General features: G+C 40.0%; 2 protein-coding genes across 2 annotated transcripts; one reads left to right on the plus strand and one right to left on the minus strand.

Moving 5' to 3' along the window:
* Positions 1-575: 575 nt before the first annotated feature.
* rnf26 (ring finger protein 26) lies at positions 576-4,057 on the plus strand. The gene has a single exon (XM_074678652.1). The coding sequence runs from the start codon at positions 1,071-1,073 to the stop codon at positions 2,418-2,420; it is 1,350 nt and encodes a 449-aa protein (XP_074534753.1). The 5' UTR covers positions 576-1,070; the 3' UTR covers positions 2,421-4,057.
* An 8,838-nt stretch (positions 4,058-12,895) lies between these two features.
* Positions 12,896-18,179, minus strand: c1qtnf5 (C1q and TNF related 5). The gene is made up of 3 exons (XM_074679893.1): positions 17,975-18,179; positions 13,849-14,093; positions 12,896-13,770 (listed from the first exon to the last, which is right to left on the minus strand). Exons 2-3 carry the CDS (start codon positions 14,078-14,080, stop codon positions 13,250-13,252), a joined length of 753 nt encoding a protein of 250 aa, XP_074535994.1. The 5' UTR covers positions 14,081-14,093; positions 17,975-18,179; the 3' UTR covers positions 12,896-13,249.
* Between the last annotated feature and the right edge of the window lie 3,314 nt (positions 18,180-21,493).

Consider the following 21,493-nt stretch of genomic DNA (forward strand, 5'->3'; position numbering starts at 1 on the left):
ATTTGTGGTATATGTCTCTTTAATGTTATAGTAAAATATAGATATTGAGAAAAAAAGGTAAGGGAAAGTCTTTGAACATACATAAAACAATAATATGAAGGTACAAGAAAGTGAAATACTTACAACGATATGCTGTTGTATTTTCTGTGATCCGAAAAATGTACACTTATGTGGATTTTGTAACTTCTAATAGCATTGCACGTGATTGGGTCATATGGTCTTTGTCTTAAAATGTATGCAATCTCACATTTGACTGCTTTTCTTAAAAGAAAATACAATAAACAGGTGGGTATTTTATCCTAACTTTATGGTCAGACATAGCAGGCACAAGAAAGTTGTATCACAAATAACTATAAATAAAAGAAGAAAGAAAGAAAGAAAGAAAGAAAGAAAGAAAGAAAGAAAGAAAGAAAGAAAGAAAGAAAGAAAGACGAAACATCCTGAATAAGATTTAAGTATTGACATGGATTTTCTACCAAAGATTTAAAATGTTATGCTAAAAAGGTGTAGGTTCTATACGAGAAGAGCGTGCACCATGGTGTGCACGCGACAATTTTGTGACGTAACCGGAAAAAATAGGCTTCAGTTTGCGAGACCAAAACAACTATGGCGGCCCAAATGACGCTCTGCGATGCAAACATGTCCAGACCTGTGCTTTTGGGGGCTTTGTTGAATCCCAGTCGTGTTTGTATTCGCAAATAAAACATGAAGAGTGACAGCCGGGTCCATTCGGGAGCAAATCTGGACGGAGACGAAACGAAACCCGGAAAACAAGCGGAAGTGCCAGGCTTTCGTTTGAACCTAAACATCCGCCTTTGTGAAGCGTGTTTACGACATTAGCTCGACGTCCCCACCGAGCAATAATACAGAAAACGTGTGTGATAAGTTTACCGATGTAAGGTATGGTGACACCGTTTTTCTACTTTTACTTAACCAAAACAGCAACCCGAAGAAGATGTAGTTCTCGTTCCTAAGTTCACAACGTGATGAAAACATGGACTATGCCTTGGAGACAACTTGAGGGCGCGAAGATGCAACGTTAAAGGTCGAAAAGTTGGATATTTATCACAATGGGGTTGCTGAATTTCGTCATCTCCACGATAGGGAAATGCCTGGATGCAGTATGTTTGCTGCTGGACTTGAATTTTTTCATTGTCCACAGTGTGGTGCGGACTGTCCTGGCGGTTGTCACCTTTATAAACAACCTGCCCACCCTCCTCATCAACTCAATCCTGGAGTTAGGAAACCTCACCTTGTTTTTCTTGATGTCCACAGCAGAGACAACATCAAACCTAGCCCACGGGACTGTTACAGTTCTTGGGAGCTTGGTGCTGGCTGTGGAGGGACTGTTAGAGAGCCTAAAGATGGTGGGTTACCTGTCTATGCACGTGCTGCTTCGTGGGAAAGAGCATTTGTATCGAGGGCTGCTCTCAGTGTTGGAGGGCTGTAGTATTGTTCTCAGCCTTGTGGTCTATTTTGCCAACACTGTGATCAACTTCGTGCTCATTACAGCCCAGAATATTTATCTGGCAGTGGTGAGTGTTTGGCAAACTGTGTCCAGCCCGCTGCAGAAGGTGCTGGAGCTCACTCTGACCTCCTTCACCTTCCTGTACAGTACCCTGGTTGGGACTTCAGCATTCCTGTGGACACCTTGTAAGTTAGTGTTGGACTTCTTGGTTTCCCTGGTTCACATGTTTATCAGCATCTTCATAGTGAACATCTATGGCCTCCTGCTGACTGTGACTATTGCCCTGGCTACCACGATCTACCTAAACCCAGAGCTGACACGGCAAATTGCTGCACAGATTGTGGATTATATAAACTCTTTTCCTGCCATGCAGAGACTTTTTCTGGCTCTCCAACGCCTGGCTATTGCTTTGCAGAGCGCCCCTCAGTTTGCACAAAGTGCCATGCAGCGCCTATCAAGGATGCTCCATCACCTGCATATGCTAGAGAGAGGACTTTGGCAGCAGTTGTCCAGACTCAGCAGCCAGCTTAGTCTGAACCTGAGGACACACTTTCAAAGGGACAACAATAACAGAGAACGTGGTGACGGTGACCCTGCAGAGGAGAGACGTGACCCACCGGATGGAAGAGCAGGAGATGGAGTCAACCAGGAGCCCCTGGATTTAGTGTTACCCTCCTCAAGTACAGACAGACCATTAAAGAAGCAGTTGTCTAAAGGAAAAGAGACTAAAACTTTGCCTGCTGAAGATCTTCTGACTCTGCTGAAGGAGCAGGAAGACAGAAAGAAGTGTGTGATCTGTCAGGACTGTACCAAGACAGTGGTGCTGCTGCCATGCAGGCACCTATGTTTATGCAGAGATTGCACAGGTATCCTTTTGAGGCAGCCCATGTACCAGCAGAACTGCCCACTCTGTCGACGCATGATCCTGAACACCATGGACGTGTATCTGTGAAAGACAGACAAAAGAGAACCTGGGGTATGGCCACATGCAAAACCCTGTGTTGATGTGATGTTGTATGGCCCAAGTTTTTACCTGAATGTTTTAAAGAATATTTTGGAATTCTTTTCTTGAAAGACCAAAAGCAATGCCTTAGTCTCTGTAAATACTGTGCTGGCTGAGACTCAAGCCTCTTTATATCCACTGAAAAATGCTTACAAGCAGCTCTGTAGCCGGCTTTGCAGTTACATCAGTTTCTTACATAAGAAATAAAAGTTTCCAAACAGGTGGCACTTGGTTCTACTACAAAGACTGTGTTTAGCAAGCGAGGTGATTTTATCGTTGGTTCCTGATTTATTTGGGTTTATTGATCATTAAGAAAAAAGAGGGTATCAGATGATCTAAAAAAGTCCTGTTTCTGCCCCAACTTTATACTGTTTCAGCTTGTAATACTGGTTTATGTTTGTCTATGTTTAGTTTGGTAACTGAGTTCATGAGACATCAACGCATATATCTGTTTTAGCTCAGAGGAAGTTAAAGTTGCACGGGCAAATCAAACTGCAGCATTAAAATACCACTATGAATCAGAAAATATAATATTTTTAATGTTGTTAAGAAATACATAACTGTAACTCTTAAAAAACAGAATTTATGGGTTCTTGTTGAGTCTTTTCAAAGTTGAAGGTCACAGCCAGATGCAGTCGCTGTTTTGGAGCTAAAATGTTCAAATATTTCAGTATTGTGCTCTTGAGTCTCAGGTCTTGTAGCCATGGTCACCCGTCAGTGCCCTCCCTGACTCTAAAATGTTTACCACCGCTCACGTCTTAAAATGTTGTGTTGTCACGAAGCCAAGCTGTGAAGTAATGAAGCCAACACAGTGCTTTAATGCATGACGATGCATCTACACATGCTGTTTGTATGAATGCCGCAACCTTTTGTTCTGTTGCACAGGATTTTATTTCTGAATATACTGTACAGGGTAACCACTTTTTGCAGAGAACTTGTTAAGAGTTAACAGAGGTTTGATAAATTTTCAGACATTTTCATTTTGGTGTGATATATATGTTTCTATTGATAGGGCTTATTCCAGTCTTCCAGCAGAGACTTATTTCTGCCATCGTGATCTATAAAAGGTTTTCTCTTTCCTTTGTCATTGTTATAAAACAGAAGTCTGCTGCGTAAAAGGACCATAAACCAATAAGGTCTCACAATTGTATTTCCTTTTTTCAGTTCGAGCTAAAATTGACCGTTGTTTACTGTTTGCAGGACATTATTGTGATGCAATTGAAGCTTTTTATCTGTTAACATTGGTGTGGGGAATGTAAATGTATGTTTTTTTTGTGTGTGTGTGTGTGTGTGTGTGTGTGTGTGTGTGTGTGTGTGTGTGTACGTACAACACCACAAATATCTGGAAGGGGTCTGAGTTTGAAATTTTATGAACCCGTAAATGATTCCTTGTGACCGGACCTCCTTATGAATAATCCTGAGATTGCACTCGAATGCAAACAGCTCACTTGACCATCATCTGTTTGTGTCTGCTGTTGGTTTGACCAAGTGTTAGACAATGTGATTTGAAGACATGAATGTACATTTTTTAAATGCTTTGACTGCCATATACTTTGTAAGTGTTTTTGTTTATAATAAAACAATAATGACGGTAAATGTTGTGTCATCACAGTCTGGCTGCTAAAAACAAAGACAACATATGGATACAACTCTAATGTGAAACTTAAATTCTGTAGAAAGTGATTTTTTTGAAGATTCATATGTAGTTCAAACAGAGATGAAGATAATTCCAGAGGTTTGTTTTTAGTCTTGAAGTCTTGAGATTTTTCTTAACATTGCACTGCTCCTACATATAAAACAGAATAGAATAGAACTTTATTGTCATTGTAACAAGTACAACAAAATTAAAGTCACAGCAGCAATCAAGAAAACAAAAGTAAGAAAGTATGTAGAAAGTGGAAAAAGGTCCATAAGAAAATAGATGATGACAGCTTGTCCATCATTCTCCAGTTCAGCCAGCCTCCACCTCCACAGGGTCCAGGACTGAGCTTCTTCAGCAGTCAGTTCAGTCTCTGTCTCCTAGATCCTGTCTGCTCACAGCAGGTGAAGCTCTTCCAATGTGGCGTTGGTTTCTGATGTTAGCTCTGTTAGCCATGCCTGTGAATAGCATGATGCTACTCTGCCCTCTGGTATTCCCTCTGTTGCTGGGTTAGCACAGCTAGCGCGTCCATCTTATTTGGAGATAGATCTTACTTCCCCAATAACGATGGATGGAAGAACAGGTCCACGTCGTCACTTCTTAGCTCACACCTGAGAACCAGCATGTCGTCCTCACCTCCTTCTCCTCACCTTGTGGGAAGACATCAGGCCTTACACCAGTTAGCATTGACATGCTACAGGCTGCTAACAGCTGAGTTCACATGTAAACAATGCAGCCATGGTTACATGTAGGATCTCCAGACAAACACAGGAGAAAAAGTTGTAAAAATATCACTGAAGCCACAAAAAGTTTGGCTAATTATATGCCGCATATATTGGTAATACCCTGACAAACGCAAAGGCTGTCTGTTAAACCTGAACACTTACAGCATTCAGGACTAAATAAAGGTTTATAAATATGCAGAAATCAATATCAATTCACATAGCTTCATTTAAAGTGTCAATATACACCTTGTGTTGTTCCCAGCAGAAGCTTGAATTGCTGAACTATAACTTTAATATATCCAATAGTAAAAGAAAAATATCTTAAACACCAAGGTTAGAGGTTATAGGGACCCTCTGCTTTACAAAAAAAAGAAAAACATCAAACACATACACCACAGTTCTTGGAAGTACACAATCCCTGACGCTGTTGCTTTTCCACTATAGCTGATTGTCAAGGACACCACCAGGGATTAAAAATAACTAGCATTTAACTTAGGTACAGGGCTCCTGCTTCAGGTACAGCTCAGAAAAAAATGGTGTCACAAGCTGGCTGTTTTAACAGCGGATTGAAGCTCAGGTGTAAATATTAAAATGTATGATAGCTGAGTGCCATTTGGGCTGCTGCAGATCCAGAGTTTTGATATTATTCATCCTGTGTTCTCTCAACAGGACACATCAACAGAATAAAGCTTTCAGTAATGTGTTCAACCACACCTGTGCTTCACCTGCTACGAAAAACCAAAATGTCTTCTGTGAAAAAGATTTCTTTTCAGGGGGCTAAGAGCAATCTACAGAACCAGGTTTCCATCTCACATTCCTATCATTCAGAAAGTTCACTTAAAACTCTGTCTTTTTACCATATTTGGTTCAGATGATTTTAATGTCTGTCCATGACGTTCACACAGCCTGCAGCTTCCCCCTGGGCTCTCATATGTAGAGATTTTATTTTTAACCAAAATACAGTAGGAAATGCTTCCCTGATGGTTTGAAATATGAGATCACAGATTATTTTTTATATGTCAGGCCCTGAGTCAGAGCGTGTCACCATGAGTCCAGAGAAAGTTCAATGTTTATATTTCTTATATGTGAGAAGACAAAGGGGTTGTTCTGGGTCAAAAAAGGGCCCCTTTTGCTCAAATGGGACCAATTACAGTAATGTACAACAATTCACCAGAGTGTTGTGGTTTTCAGCGTCATTCCCGTTCCCAGTGTTTCAACATTTAAAGAACCCATGGTGTTATTAATCTGTACCGTATCTTGGTTTTAATGGATTTAAGATAGCAGTGGAAACTTTGCTAAAGATGTTGTCGAGATCAGTTTTTACTATGAGCTGGATGATATAAAAGTGCACTCTGAACCCTGTGACCTGTCAGCCCTGCCTCAGCAGCATTATTCATGCGTCTGCAGTAAATGAGGATGGTGCAAAGAGAGAAGAGGAAGTTTAGTGTCAGGGGAAGAGCAGGGAGGAGTAGAAGAAGGACGTCATACTCGGGGGATTTGACCTCTTATTTTGAGCCCCCTGGTTCTGGTCAGAGGGAAGCGTGGGAAAATGTCAGCCCCAAGTATCACCCCCTTTACTCAGACTCTATCTTAATGTTTATAACCACTGTCTGACTTTGAATTTTTACATGATCTATAGAGGAAACTTTGTCAAATGTTAGCATCCTAATCAGGGGGAAACCTCTTGGATTAAAGGCATCATCCATGCTGATGAATTGTCAACAATGATGAAAGATTATACATTGACTGTGACCTCTGACCTTTCTATAAAGGCACATTAACAATAAAAAAAAATTACCTCTAACGTGAGGTATAGGTGGATAAGGTTTCTCTAACTGAGGACTACTGAATTTAAAGTGTAAAAAACTATTTTACTGTCATGTGATGAGATGAGCTCATTTGGCTCCACTGGCCTCCACCCAAACCTGACTCTTCTGTGATGAAAAGGTTTGCTGTAATTAATCCAGATAATCCTGATAACCTTGGATAAATATAGATTTTGATGTATGAGCTCAGCAGAGACTAGAGCAAGTGAAGGAAGCTGGATGATAACCATCAGGTCAGAGGACTCGAAGGGAAATCTCTCCACTGTGCTTGAACTTTCACCTTTAGACTGAAAGGTCCCACTGTTCCTGCGCAAAATACCGAGAGTCCATTTGTCAGATTAGCTTCTGGGGTTTAAGAGAGATTAATTTGTGATTCAGTGTTCTTGATTAATACACTGTAAACCCAGATAAATGGAGAGGCATATCTCATTTTAGAGCATACAAAACGCTTGATCCTGGTTGTTATAAGTGGAGATTTAAACCGTCTAGTTCACATTAGCTGCATGTAGTCATTTATTTTACAAGCTGATGTGCTGAAAGATTAAAATCCCATTTAGTATTCAGAGATTTTTGATGATGGATCAGTTTATGTTTATTTATGATAAACAGAATGTGCACAGGGGGATCAATTAGGCCTGCTAATTTATCAGATGAATATATTTCTTGGATGTTTTCCTCTGCTGTAGGGTTTTTTCACTTAATTTCCAAAGGATAAAATCATGAAAAACCTTGTGTACAGCCACAGTTGCACACATCTGTCAGTTTACATGTAATGTGTTGATTTGCTCTTAAAATGTAGCACGCTTATAATGTGACACAGAGGAGAGGTGGGGTGGGGTAAACTCCTAAGTTGGATGCAGATATTCAGGCAGAAACATCCTTGAGAGGCTGAATTTTGAAACAACACTGCCCCCTGCTGGATAAAGCGTTACCTCCATAAAACATAAACCGTCTGAAGTAGTTTTAGATCTTTGTTTCAGGTATTCAGGAGATTATACTGAGATTCGGAGTAGTGTGTGTTCTGAAGTAAGACATGGATGAGACAAAGATTTGATTGGTGGCTTCGTTTGTGTTTGTTTTTGTTGTCTGACATTTTTTTTCTACTTTTTCTTAAAATGCTGCAGAAAACTGTTCTCATTTCAAATTTTTGTACTTCAGTAAAAGCTAACCAGAGAATAAGGATAAATATTGCTTGAAGAACAGAACATGAAATACAAGCTGGGGAAAGAGGTTTTTTTACAGGTTCTTACAGATCTGCCACTTCTTTCATTAAGAGATGAGAGCTTCTGAATTCGAGAACCATCAAAAGTAACAAAACTATTCATTGACGCCTAATAGGTGAACCCCAGTCTTGCCCCACCTTCCTGTATACTAAACAGGTACAGAGGATGGCTGTGGCAATCCTAAATAATGATTCCCATCCTCTACGTGGTGAATTCCGGCTCCTTTCCTTTGGACGGAGGTTTTTAGTCCCAAGGCACAGTGTTATAAAAACAGCTTTGTTCCTATCACCATCACTGAGCTCAATAGGATACAGTAACATAGTACTTTATCTAATTATCTCAGTTTTTACTCTATTTATTTGCTCTATCTTTTATCATGACTTTTATTTTTTTTATGTTTATATAGTTATCTTTTGATGTTTTTATTGTGTTTTACTGTGTGTTGTTTTATTTATCTGTTTTATTTATCTATTTATATTTATTTTACTGACCCATGCTGCTATATATATATAGACATAATGAAACACTGTGCACTTTATGTCTTGCCACTCTGACCAAGGTTTGATGCGTTAGTTTGTGTCGTAAATGTGATCGCTCTATCTGCAAGACAAATCTACCCTTGGGTATAAATAAAGTTGAGTTGAGTTGATGCCTTTAATCCAAACCTGTCAGAGGCATACGTAGTAACCTGTACAAAGAATTTAAACTTATGAATGAGAATACAACAACTTATTTAAGACTGTGCTGGGAAAAAGAGGCACACATTGATACATCTGTTGAAATGTGGCTTAAAATACAGCAAACTCAATATTCATCAACATTTTTTATTTCTTTATCTTATTTAATTTTTTCCTGTTTCTGTTGGAAGAATATCATTCAGGGTTTTTTTTTTGTTTCATTCATTCATTTTCTGAACCGCTTATCCTGTTCAGGGTTGCGGGTGACAGGAGCCTATCCCAGCTGTCATTGGGCAAGAGGCGGGGTACACCCTGGACTGGACACCAGTCAATCACAGGGCTGACACAGAGACAGACAACCATTCACGCACACACTAACACCTACTGACAATTTAGAGTGCTCAATTGCTAAACATGTTTTTGGACTGTGAGAGGAAGCCAGAGGACCTTGAGATAACCCACACATGCACAAGAGAACAAGCAAACTCCACAATGAAAGGCCCACCGGCCAAGCTGGGACCAGTGACCTTCTGGCTGTGAGGCTGCAGCACTAACTGTTGAGCCACCGTGCAACCCTGTTTTTAATAGTTTGTTTTTAATCATCAGTAATCCAGATTAAGCAAGTTACTTTTTTTTTTTGCTGGAGGGAGTGTGGAAATGTGGAGATTTTAGGAATACAATTTGAATTTTCTTTCATCTTTTAATATATATATCTTGGGGAAAATACCAAAAGGCCTCAGGAAGAGAGATACATATCATCTGAAGATTTTCTTAGCTGCAATTTAAAAAAGTAAGAAGAAAAAACTGGCAGCAGAAGATCCCTCCCTCCATTAAACTAATTAAAAACGTCATTGACTCTTTTCGCAGTGTGGATAAAAACTTGAGGCAGAATTAAAAATCCTCTAATGGTGATATTGTTATCTGGGCTGTTGTGCCTCTGATTAAGCAGCACTCTTTGCCTTTTTGGGGGATTCTGACACAAGAAATGAGATTGGCCAGATTATAGGAAAAATATGGTTGAACCAGAGACAGATTAGAGTGATTCATTTAATTCTTTTAATTCTTTTTCCACATATCTGTTGTTACGAGGGGCAGCCTGTGGATTCTGATGTGAGTGTTTTCTTTACTTCTGGCTCAGCCTTCTTCACTGCACACATTCTTACTCATCATACCGTCATGCTATCTGAAACAGATTACATGTGCTTTGACAGTTTATCCAGATGTCAAACTTTTGTCCTCATTTTACCCAAACAGACATCTGTCCACCAATGAGAGCCGGTGTGATGTCACGGTCTGATCAGCCATCGGCTTCAGGCAGTTAGACAGCAATTTACAGGCTGTGAACTAATGGAAATAACTTATTGATGCCATGGCAAGATTGATCAACTCCCTGCTTCTCTCATTCTGCCCTAAAGGGGAAACTTACGAGGAGAGATTTAAAGCTTAATTACGTGTAGGGAGTCTCAGGGAGTGAAGGGAAAATAACATTTCCTCATGTGTGAGGTATTGCTCTTGACAGGCTTACAAAGACTTCTCCATGTTCTGGTTTGGTCTGTGTTTACCCTCCTGAGGAAAAGACATAGCCCTAGAAAAATGTCAAGGGATGAGAAGAGCAACTCAGTAGAATAGCCCATGTAATTTTTTTAAGACTACAACGCATCATTAGTGACAGGAAGAGGGAGATGACTGGCATTTACCAGCTCATGGTGTTGAAATGGAGCTGCAGTCTGTCAGGGTACTTTAAGCGTTTGGTGAAATCATTAAGCGAGAGGTAAACAGAATAAATCCAGTGGAAAATGAATATTTTCCAGTCTTTTTCATTTTTGGTATTTACTGTGGCAGTGCTCTGCCTTTGGGGATGAAAACCAGAGAGTAAGGTGTTGAATATTTATGATAAATGTGCAAAATGACCATTCAGACTGTGGTGGAAAGTAATCAAATACTTTTACTGTACTTTGGAGGTTTGTGGAGCACTAAGATTTTATCCTGTTTAAGAAATCTGGTCCTTGTTTTACTGTCGCTATAGCCAGGGACATATCCAGATAAGTGGCCAGGAGTGGAAAAGGCCCCTCTTGATATTGTGCAGAAGTTTACTACATAATCTGAATCCCCAGGTGAGCAAGTATCTTTTCATGTGCAATCTGCAGGTTCTCCAAGACCTTGTGCAGGGCGTGCGGTAAAGATAATACATGGATGGAAGGATGAATAGGGATGGGAACTGATAAGATTTGGCAATACCGATGCCCTTGTCGATTCTGCTTTTCGATCTGATTCTTTATCGATTCCCTTATCAATTGTTGTTGTGAATTTTCTTGGTACAAAAAGTAGCTTTACTGGTTTTCTGTGTCAACAACAGTTAATTGAGTTTATACTGTCAGTGAATGAATTGTAATTGGTCCCTGAGTCTGGATATTTCTGGGCATAATTATACAGAAACAGGCACAAATTGCACGCAATGTGACGTTGATGTACTGTGTTGTAATATATTAAAAATTCATGTAGGCCATCTAGTGTCTCAAAGTGGTTATAGCAATGGTTTAAGTTGTTTGGAAGCTTTCCGTAGTTATGAAGTCAGCCGTCAGCCTTTCATTAGCCTGTTAGCTTTTGACATTTGAAACTCTCAGTATTTTTTACAAAGAGTTGATGTGATATGTTTCTGTGATGAAAGTTGAAATTCTCTTCTGAAGCTGAAGTAATACTGATGTATGCTAACTGCTAGCATATCAACGCAGTTTCCCATATACCTTAGCATCAAGCTTGCGTTAATTTGTCATATTGGTAAATAAGGTGATTTATACCATTTTGAATGTACTGAATATGAATCCCCTGAGAAAGAGTAATGTACATTTCTTTATGAAGTCAGTTCTTCAGTCAAATTTAAAGCTGAAAATCCTGAATCAGAGTTTTCTTGGGAAACGTTATCTAACTGCTAAGCTAAGATAGCTGCAGCAGACTAGTCGACATAAAGCCCGGCGGCTCCAGCACAATGTAAAGAATTGATAAGGGACTCGTTAAGCACAAAGGCTAACGATATCGATGGATTGAAACATTTCTTATCGATTCTCAACAGGAACCGGTTTTCGATTCCCATCCCTAAGGACGAATTGGTGCACACGTGTGTGTCATGCCACCTCTGCACAAGTTAATTGACAATCAGATGGGCCACCCCGGCCAAAAATAGTGTGGACACACTTCTTGCTTCTACTTTTAATGCTGCCAAATTGTTTATAGATGCCATGATTATGTCACATGTAACATAGTGCTTAACAAGCTGAGGTCAAACAGCAGCTTGTCATTAAAGCCACTCTCTACAGGAAAACCGTTCAAGTGCTGGACCAGAAGCCCAATAGTTCACATCATTGTATTATATTAAAGAACTGTCAATTACTGAGCTGGAAAGATGTTTTTAAATACAAAAACATCTACCTGCTCTTCCTTCTTTAATCTCACTTACAATCCAACATAAAAGCAGTCAGACCACAGAAGCACCTCAAGTGGTGACATTACATTTTCTAATTCCATTTAGAAAAATCACTTTTTCATTTCATTTTCATTTTTCTGTTTGAACAATACAAAATTGAAATTCGCTGCCCAAAACCATCAAAGACATACATAAATACTCCACTATTATTTCTCATCTTAGATTATGGCTTGCAGACAGCTACAAGTGCACACACTAATCACTGTCAGATGGAAACTCTGTGCTGTGACAGAGTTATTGCTGCTGCTGACTGCCTCCAGGTTATGTCTTATTCGTCGCCTCAGTCTTGTCTTTAATGCATGGGCTGCTTTGATGTGCTTTGTTTGTGTCTGTTCTGATTGTCTGTGATATGTCGTATGTCTTTTCTTTTTGTTACAAGCCTGTTATAACCATAAGTGTAATGTGTTTTATTGTATTTCAAAACTTAATGATTACACACATAAGTTATTCATCAGTGATGCATGTTTAGGGAAAAACTAAAAAAAAAAAAAAAAAAAAGGTACCTCACTAAAACTTTTCTGTGATTTAAGCCTATTTTCATTTCTCAGATGTCTTTGAGCTGTTCACAGCTCCATCAGGGTGACTTCATTTCATGAACATGTTGAGGCTCAAAGTACAAAGAAAATGTAGAAAAGGAAAGCTGAATAAAGTGGTACCTCTTCTTGGACAAGCTATAACACATACATGAACCGTAACGCTTCACTTATGTCATATTTCATAAAACGTCGCTCAAAGGGTCCATTCAGAGCTGAATGAAAGGCACAAAATGTAGAACTGACTTATTGCAAAAAAGAAACATGTCAGTTGTGTATTTTCAAAACTACAGCTATTTATTATTTTACATGTTGGCTGTGCAGAAATCTTCAGGAAACAAAGTGCAGTAAAAGTATAAAAAAGAAGTTGTGGCCTGGAGTTGGCTGAAGGCCATTGTCACATCATCTGTTATGATAATGAGGTGTTACAGCAGTTGAGGCTGCAGATGAAGAAACATTACTGCCCATATGTGAACACTACAGCGCACCAGTACAGTATGTGCCATTTAAAGTAACATTGTCTGGAGTGATTTTTTACTTCTTACCCAAATACAGATGCACATTGTCAAATCTTATAAACGTGTCTCTATCCAGAACTTCTTAGTCATAAAAAGGCAAAATTAGGTGGTGGTTTGTTTCCCAAAGTTAGAAAATGACTCGCTTTTGTTCACTTCTCATGCAAACACTGCAGAGTTTTTCCAGTCTGAGTACACCAGGAAGCCGGTGAAGGTACTGTCTGTCTTTGTGCTGGAGTAAAACCCATTGTACTCTGACAGAGCCATCTGGACCCACACCTGGTCACCAGGGACGAGGTGGAGCAAGGAGCCGCCTGACAGAGATGCCGGTTTGGACCAGTTACCAAAGAACTGGAAATAAGATGCTACTGTGTGCCCATTTTTCATCAGATCAAACTGCAGGCTGGCTCTGTAGACGGTGGCATGGACAGCAAAGTAGTAAACCCCTGGTACTTTGCAGGTGAAGCGTCCTGTCTCTGAGTTGTAGTCGCCCTGTTCATTGATCATGATCTTGTTGAAGCGGACTGCTTCAGCAACAGTAAGAGGTAAATTCTGGCCCTCTGATAGTTTGGCACTAAAAGCAGATTTGGGAGCAACAGCGCACTCTCCTGGCTGGCCTCTCTCCCCTTTTTGTCCTGGGTCACCACTGTCCCCCGTCAAACCTCGCATTCCTGTCTCACCTGAAGAAGAAATGAGGACAAACATGAGAATCCCCCTGCAGATTAACCACCCAACATACATTTTTTAAATCAGAGCACCTGGGCTGCCTCTGTCTCCCTTCTCTCCTTTCTCTCCTGGCACAGCATCTCTCCCATCCCTCCCGTCTCTGCCCGGCTGACCGGGACTGCCATGACCTCCAGGAGATCCGGGGATACCAGGGAGACCAGTGCACAGACTGGGAGGGATCTTGTTGTCTTCTAGCTGGTTGGAGAGATGGACTTGGAGGATGAGGAGGGAGTGCAACACAGGCACCAACCTGAGTGAGGTCATTGCTGTGTGACGGCTGAGGAAGAAAAAAGAAAGGGGTTAAACTCGCAGGAATTAAGAAAAGTATGAGGGGAAACATCATAGTTTAAGCTCAAATTTGACTGCGTATGATGGGGTAATGGGGATGTGATCAAACAAAAGAGCACTACCACTGCCTCTGTAAACAATTCAAATGACAGAGTATCATATCACAGAAGAAGGGAGAGCACACAACAATGGACTTTACAACACACATAAACATTCAGATTTGTGTTTGAAGACATGATAAAAGGAATTATAGTGTAAGCAATCAAATGTGATGTGTCACTGTGCAGCATTTTTCATAACTGGGTTGCTGTTAAAGGGAAGCTACAAAATGAGTCCAAGGACTACTTTTCTCTGAAGCATTCTAGTTATAATGTTTAACCATGATTGGCTGAAGAGTGGGGCTATTTTTTGATTTGATTGTTTTTTAACCTCTTAAGACCCGAGCTTTTGTCTGGTGTGTATTTTTTTTATTCACTTTGCTATTTTGAATAAGTGACACTTAAAACATATAATAACTGAACTTGGTCTTTGGGGAGTTTGATCATTTGTGTTATGAGTTCTCAATTAGTTGTTTGTTAGAAGTGTTAGTGTACTTAAATACATTTCACTTAAATGGGTGTAATGTTGTGATTTCACCTGAAAGATGATGTGGGCATGTCCCTAACTGTGGCTAATAGGTCAAAGTTTAAAAAAAATGAAGTATCATGGATCTGAGAGGCAGGAATGGAATGTTTATGTAATGTAAAGGTCTCATATTATGCAAAAATCACTTTCTTAAGTCTTTTAGTGAAATTTGTGGGTCTTTGGCTTTCCTCCCAGCCCACAAAATGTGATATTTAATGACAAAACCTGTACTTAGTAGTGCTTGTGAATGTAAAATCCTGACCTAAAACGAGCTGTTTGGATTTTGGGGATTTACTGATGTCAGCGATTCCCTTTTTAGACCAATCAGGAGCAAGTCTGACCTGATTGGTCCACCGCAGCAGATACCCCCAAACCCCCTCCTTGCCCACTCCTCTCCCCACTCTCCAGCAGTGGAGGTAGACTGCTGGTCCTGAATCGAGCCGCATTTCCAACCATCCACCAACGAAGCACGGACCCTGGAAATGTGAGTATTTTAAATGCTGTGTGCTGTGGAGCAGATGTAAGAGCTTTTCCTCAGTGTCCCCCCCGTCTCTGTGTTAGCTTCAGGATGCTAACTTTAGCTGCAGTTAGCCTGTTTTTTTTTAGCCTGTAATGTTACGGTACACCAGCTTCGCTGTTTTCTAAACATTGTGCACTTAGAGCTAGTGGCGCCACTCTCAGTGAAGTGGAAGAGCAGGTCGGTATCAGTGGTGGCTCATTTACATATGAAGGTCACTCCCACTAAATCAGACCGTTCTGAACAGAGGGGCTATGAGAGCCTGGAAACAATGCTGCTGTGCTTGATTTATTGGCTTTTTGGACCAAAACCTGTTACTACCATTTCATGAAGACATCAATGATCCATATTAAACTGCAGAAATGAAGCATAGTATGGGACCTTTAAGAGGTTAAAATAATTTCTTTACTGAGAGGATAAAATAGGGGTAGAGTAGGTCACTGGGGATAAAGTTGGGTATGGCATGCAGCAGTCCTCTTGGATTCTGGGCCACCCACTTAGAGGACTATGGCTTCTGAACAACTGGTATCTTTTTGAACTGCAGTGCCAGTTGAAGACCAAGCAAGCTGACTGTTAGACACTGAGTCTTAGACAGCTCTGTATCAAGTGTCTCAATTCCTCAACAAAAAACAATCGACTGGTTCATATTTTTCATATCATATCTTATATGACATCGTTAAAAATCCCTTTCTTGGTTTGAAGAGTAAACACAAATTTTAGTAATTGCACTACATCTCTGAGTTCTCACTTTTTATTAGACGTCACACCTATGCCAAAACAGTGATGAAAGAGAGCAGTAGTTTAAAACAGATGCCCTTTTGTGTTTGTTTCCAATATCTTTTCTTTAGACAATCTATAACTTCCAACTTATAAAGACAAGCTCGGACAAATGGAGTTTATAGAGAGGTTTGACTATAACAACGCCCATGTGGAGCTTTTGTTTATTAACACAGGAGCAGCTTTTGGATCCAGCCTGTGATTCAGTTTTCTTAAATAACAGGTTCAGAGGACTGATGCCAGAATACTCAATTTCAAGGAAGGCATGTGGTGGAAAGTGATCGGTGGAAAATTACAAGAAATGACAAGAATTACTGTACAAGAACCTAATTCTAACAACCTACAGCACATACAGAAAAGACCTCCGATAAAAAAACTCCCTTTTTAGATCCAACTGTTACATATTTATTATTGGTTAAACTTTGGTTTGCAAAGTTTTAAGACTCATGTCAACAAATGTGTATTCCTACGAGGTTCAAGTGGCCATTACAAACCTGGATGTTTATATAATCTCTGAGAAGAAACATGATTCAAATTCCCGACCTAATGTTGAATCATATCCTCAAAGCAAACATGGCACTCTTTGTTACTGAACAGGTGTTTCTGATCACAGCTAGATGCTACCCTGAATACCAGACAGCCTGCTCAGACACCGCTCACACGATTTCATGTCAGTTTCTCTCTTTTTCTGTTTCCTGTTTTTACAAATCTCTCATCCTTGGTTGACCCTGCAGCAACAAAATGAAAGATATGGAACTGCACGTTTATACTATATAACCTTTATGAAATGAGCCAACAGCTTGTCTCTACCACACTGGCTGCTGAGAGCTGTAAACTGAACTGATGAGCGAAGCAGGAGGGCTCCCGGCTGTTTAACAGAATCAGCTTCTGGTCGACTGGGTTTATTTTTAAACTTTCTGCTCTGACTGTGAGAAAAGTAAACTGGAGTTTTTAATCTTCCAGGGGCTTTTTAAGTTGTTAGTGGAAGTTTACAGAAAAGAAAGAGACAAAGTGGGAGCAGGTCAAGAAAAAGAGAGAAAGAATGAGTAAAGGAAAAAAAGACGAGGGAGACAAAACCCCATGTCAGCATTTTTGGCAGAGGAGGAGAGCAGACAAGAGGACTGAGAGTCTGAGCAGCTGTCAGCCACCACTCCTCAGTAGCCCTCAGAGGACGTCAAACATGAATGTTTTCAATAACCATGTAATTCCCAACTGATAGACCTCTAACGTGTGAAGTTCTGTGTTTACTGTACGAATTTCTTGCTTTCATAAGAGCTCATAGTCTGCTGTTAGGTCAGATTTTTGGGACATTCTTTCACTTCCTTTTTGAAGATTACTCTAATAGATCTTATGCCGTGAAAGAACTCCAAAATAAAACTTCAGCCCATCACTGGACGACAGCTCTGATTTCAGTTTGTCCGGTCGATTTGGTTTCATTGTCTGGACTTTGTACCAGCAGAGGGATTATGGTCCAAATGTCTGATTTCTTTGAGACAGAAATCAGTGAGCTGGAGCAGACGATTGAAAAACTTCTGGCATTCTGCCTTAAGGCCAGCTGGAGTGCAATAATATCCATGTTTACTGTAAGTCAGTATCAGGCAAGATGAGTGTGATCTGTTTTAAACACAATTTTGTCAAATTATACCTTTACCTGAATGGAGCTGACGTACAGATTAGATGCATCATCTTGTGGGACTGATTTTTTTCTCATTTCACAGTTTTTTAAAGACATGCCTTGGTCTTTAAATCATGCCGGCACTTGATTTCATAACTAATGATAATCTTTATATTCATTATGTTTTTACCATTGAAGTAAACAGTCTACCAGATTCACAGTGCTGCACTCCAGTGGTCTAAAGCTACTCCCTGAGCCCTGCTCCATGCCTTGTGCAGATCTCCTCAGGCGAGCATTTTTCACTGACACAGCAGAAAAAAAACAAACCATAACTTACCTGATGGTGATGTAATGATGATGTTTTCACGAGCTGCTGTCTGCGAGTGACAAAGAGACTCCAGTGGATGCAGATCCTCCGAGTCAGAAACTCTGTCTGAGAAAAAAAACTGAGAGGAAACGGTAATGAAGACCAATTAGAAACTGGGGTGGGTGGGAGAGGACCAACTGAGGGTGGAGGAGAGAGAACAGGGTGGATACAAAGGAAAGTATTTGATGTTTATCCAGTATAAACAAATTGGAAATGTCCAACTATGAAATACATCTGCGACAAAATCAATATACGAAGAGGAATTGTGGAAGACTAGAGAAGTTAACTTGAGGATGATAAATGGAGGAATGTTTGGGAGGTTGCATAACTGTTTGGGGAAATCTCCAAGACAAAAACCACAGAGAGTTCAGAGGGCTGTGGTCAGAAAAAAAGACAAAAGTTACCACAACAACTGCAGCTGGATGAGCCGTCCTCCTCGCTTTATTTCATGAAAAAAACCAAATGCTTAGAAACTTAGAATAAAGCTTAATATTGACTTAAAGACACAAATAAAAGAAACTCTACTTTATGTTTTCTTTTCCTCACTCTGTGATTTCCATCATCCACAGACAAGCTCAGGCAACTTTCTCCATCCAAATAACACCTTACTGATGTCAGTTTTCTCTCCATGTACAACTCTGTGACAGTCATCCTCTCTTTCCTCTAATCCTTCAGTGGAAGTTTATAAAGCACGAGGTCTTAATATCTTTTTGGCAAGAAAACCTAACTTGGGCTTTGATATTCCCCAGATCCTTTGGATTTAAGCCAATGAAAACATGTTGATGCTGGTTTTGTGTGGTACTGACCCCAAAAGGACCAGATATGTGCCAAAAACTTGAGCTGATGGAGGACTGTGAGACCATGAACCATAGAGTCTGTGGGAGACACAAGAAAATAAACAGGATGAAGTCTTAAAGGTCCCATATTATGCAAAAATCATTTTATCAAGTCTTTTGGTGAAATTTGTGGGTCTTTGGCTTTACTCCCAGCCCAAAAAATGTGATATTTCATGACAAAATCTGTATTTAGTAGTACTTGTGAACGTAAAATCCTGACCTAAAACGAGCTGTTTGGATTTTGGGTACAGTAAAACTGTGCATGTGTGTGCTAGTCACTTCACGGCCGACTGCTTTTCCAACTTTGGACAGTACAACAGAGGGCTAGCAAATAGACTGGTCCTGAATCCAGGCGCATTACCAACCATCCACCAACAAACCTTGGACCCTGGAAATGTGAGTATTTTAAATGCTGTGTGCTGCGTAGCAGATGTAAGAGCTTTTGCTCAGTGTCCCCCCTGTCTCTGTGTTAGCTTCAGGATGCTAACTTTAGCTGCAGTTAGCCTGTTTTTTTGCCTGTAATGTTACGGTACACCAGCTTCGCTGTTTTCTAAACATTGTGCACTCAGAGCTTGTGGCGCCGCTCTCAGTGACGTGGAAGAGCGGGGCGGTATCAGTGGTGGCGCATTTATATATGAAGGCCACGCCCACTAAATCAGACTGTTCTGAACAGAGGGGCTATGAGAGCCTGGAAACAATGCTGCTGTGTCTGTTCTTCCTACCAGATGAAATGCCCAGAGTCACTGAAACAGCAGCGTGCAAGCTTTCGTTGAAGAAGTTCAAGCCTCTTTCTCCCGTGCCTGGATATTGTCCTGTTACTGTAAGAAAGCAACAATAAATTTCAAAATCAAAATGCTAACGTCTTACTTTAAAAAAAAAAAGTTTTACTTATACTTCTAATACTAAGTAGATTTTATATAAGGAAATTGCTTGAGATACTTAAGTACAATAAATATTAGGTAGGCCTACTTCAAGACTTTTACACAAGTAGGTTATATTCTAAAAGGTGACTTTAACTTTTACCAAAGTAGTTGTATGGTTTATGCTTTCAAGTACTTTATACAAGACTGGAAACAGGCCACCCGCTCAAGGGAAAACATCATGGGGTTCAACATAGACCACTACGCCATCTGTGACCCAACCCTAACCTTATTATCAAATGAAACATGGAACAAGTTTCTTTTGATTATCCACTGTTTTTTGTCTTTTGTTTTTAATTTTCCTCCCTCATTTTTTTTCATTGCTGCGTCTGGAACTGGCCCAAGTTTCTCCTCATTTCAAAAGAATAATATATGCTGTCAAATATTTGGTCTTATGCGGATATGAAAATAAAGGCCTGTTTCAGTTACACTGAAGTGAAGAAAAAGTATACAATCTTAGCCAGAAAGTTAAAATGTGGTGTTTTAGAAACAAATCTGTGCGGGTACATACGGACCATCAGTTGTAAGATGTGCCTTATTTCTTTTCAATATCAGTTGGGAGTGGATTTTAACGTCATGTGCTGTCCAAGAACTCCGAAAAGCAACAATTCACATGTTTTGATAAAGCCTTGTGTTTACAGCAAGTCACTTTTTGGCACAGATTTTAAAAAAAAATTGTTAACTCTAAAAACTGCAGTAAATAAATACTTAAGCTTGAGCTTAAGGGACCAACGTTTTCCCGAGGGCAGCATTTTCCTCACAATTTGCAACCCACCATGGTGAAAAATATTTGTTTTTATTTCAGGGCAAGTCATTCATCAAAATTCACCAAATCTTTATGAGTTATGCTCCCATATGAATGAAGATTTAATTACATAATTCATCATGAAGTAGACCTACGCCCTACAGTTTTATGTTTGGTCATTTTCCGTCAACATATACGGTCAGACTTCAAACAAAGAGTGAAACTGTTCTGACTGAACACATGGTTCTGTTTAGAGTTTAACTGTAAAACATCAGGTTTATGGGAATGAGGATGAGGGGAACTAGAGCGAACTTTCCTTTGAATTTGAGTCATCCAGCTGGTGTGGGAAGCTTTTTCATTGGCTTCCTGCTGAGGCACAGTGAGAGCTGTAGCTTAAGTGAGGCGAGCAGAGTTAGGCAGTGTTTTTAATTAGCAGTAACAGAATCAGCACATTTGTGTCAACAGCCCCAATTTCCTGTAAGACACCATGAACTGCTGAGGGAGGATTGTGGTCGATTTAGATCCTTTGGCAAACTAACAATCTGATGTAATTTCTGAGGAGTGGTGGTAGGGAAGAGAAAAGAGCAGGGCTTGTCAGCTCTTTATGTTTCTGTGTCCAGAAAACTGACTATACACACATTTCTAAACAAAATCCACAATTGGTGTCGATATTAGAAGTCACTGGTTAAGTATTGTAGGATAGGACATCAATACTTTAATAATAACAACATTTAAACAGGGCTAGTTGCGACCTTATTACATTTTTTCATATCACTGGTAGTGCTACTAGAATTTTAAATGTAGTTAATGCAGCAGCTTGTTTTGCTAAGTGGTGAAACTTCTTGAGAGGAACTTGAAACTTGTTCAAGTCTTTCCTCAGACACTTGTAAAATTCTTCCGAACTATATTTGGTGAAGTTTACATGATCTGACTAAAACTTCCTGGAACTTTTGGATATTGTTAAAAAAAGGTGAGGGACAGAAAAGAG

This window comes from Halichoeres trimaculatus, unplaced genomic scaffold (assembly GCF_033239565.1).
Source record: "Halichoeres trimaculatus isolate MK-OKI-2021-1 unplaced genomic scaffold, fHalTri1.1 fHalTri1_scaffold_9, whole genome shotgun sequence".
Taxonomy (NCBI): domain Eukaryota; kingdom Metazoa; phylum Chordata; class Actinopteri; order Labriformes; family Labridae; genus Halichoeres; species Halichoeres trimaculatus.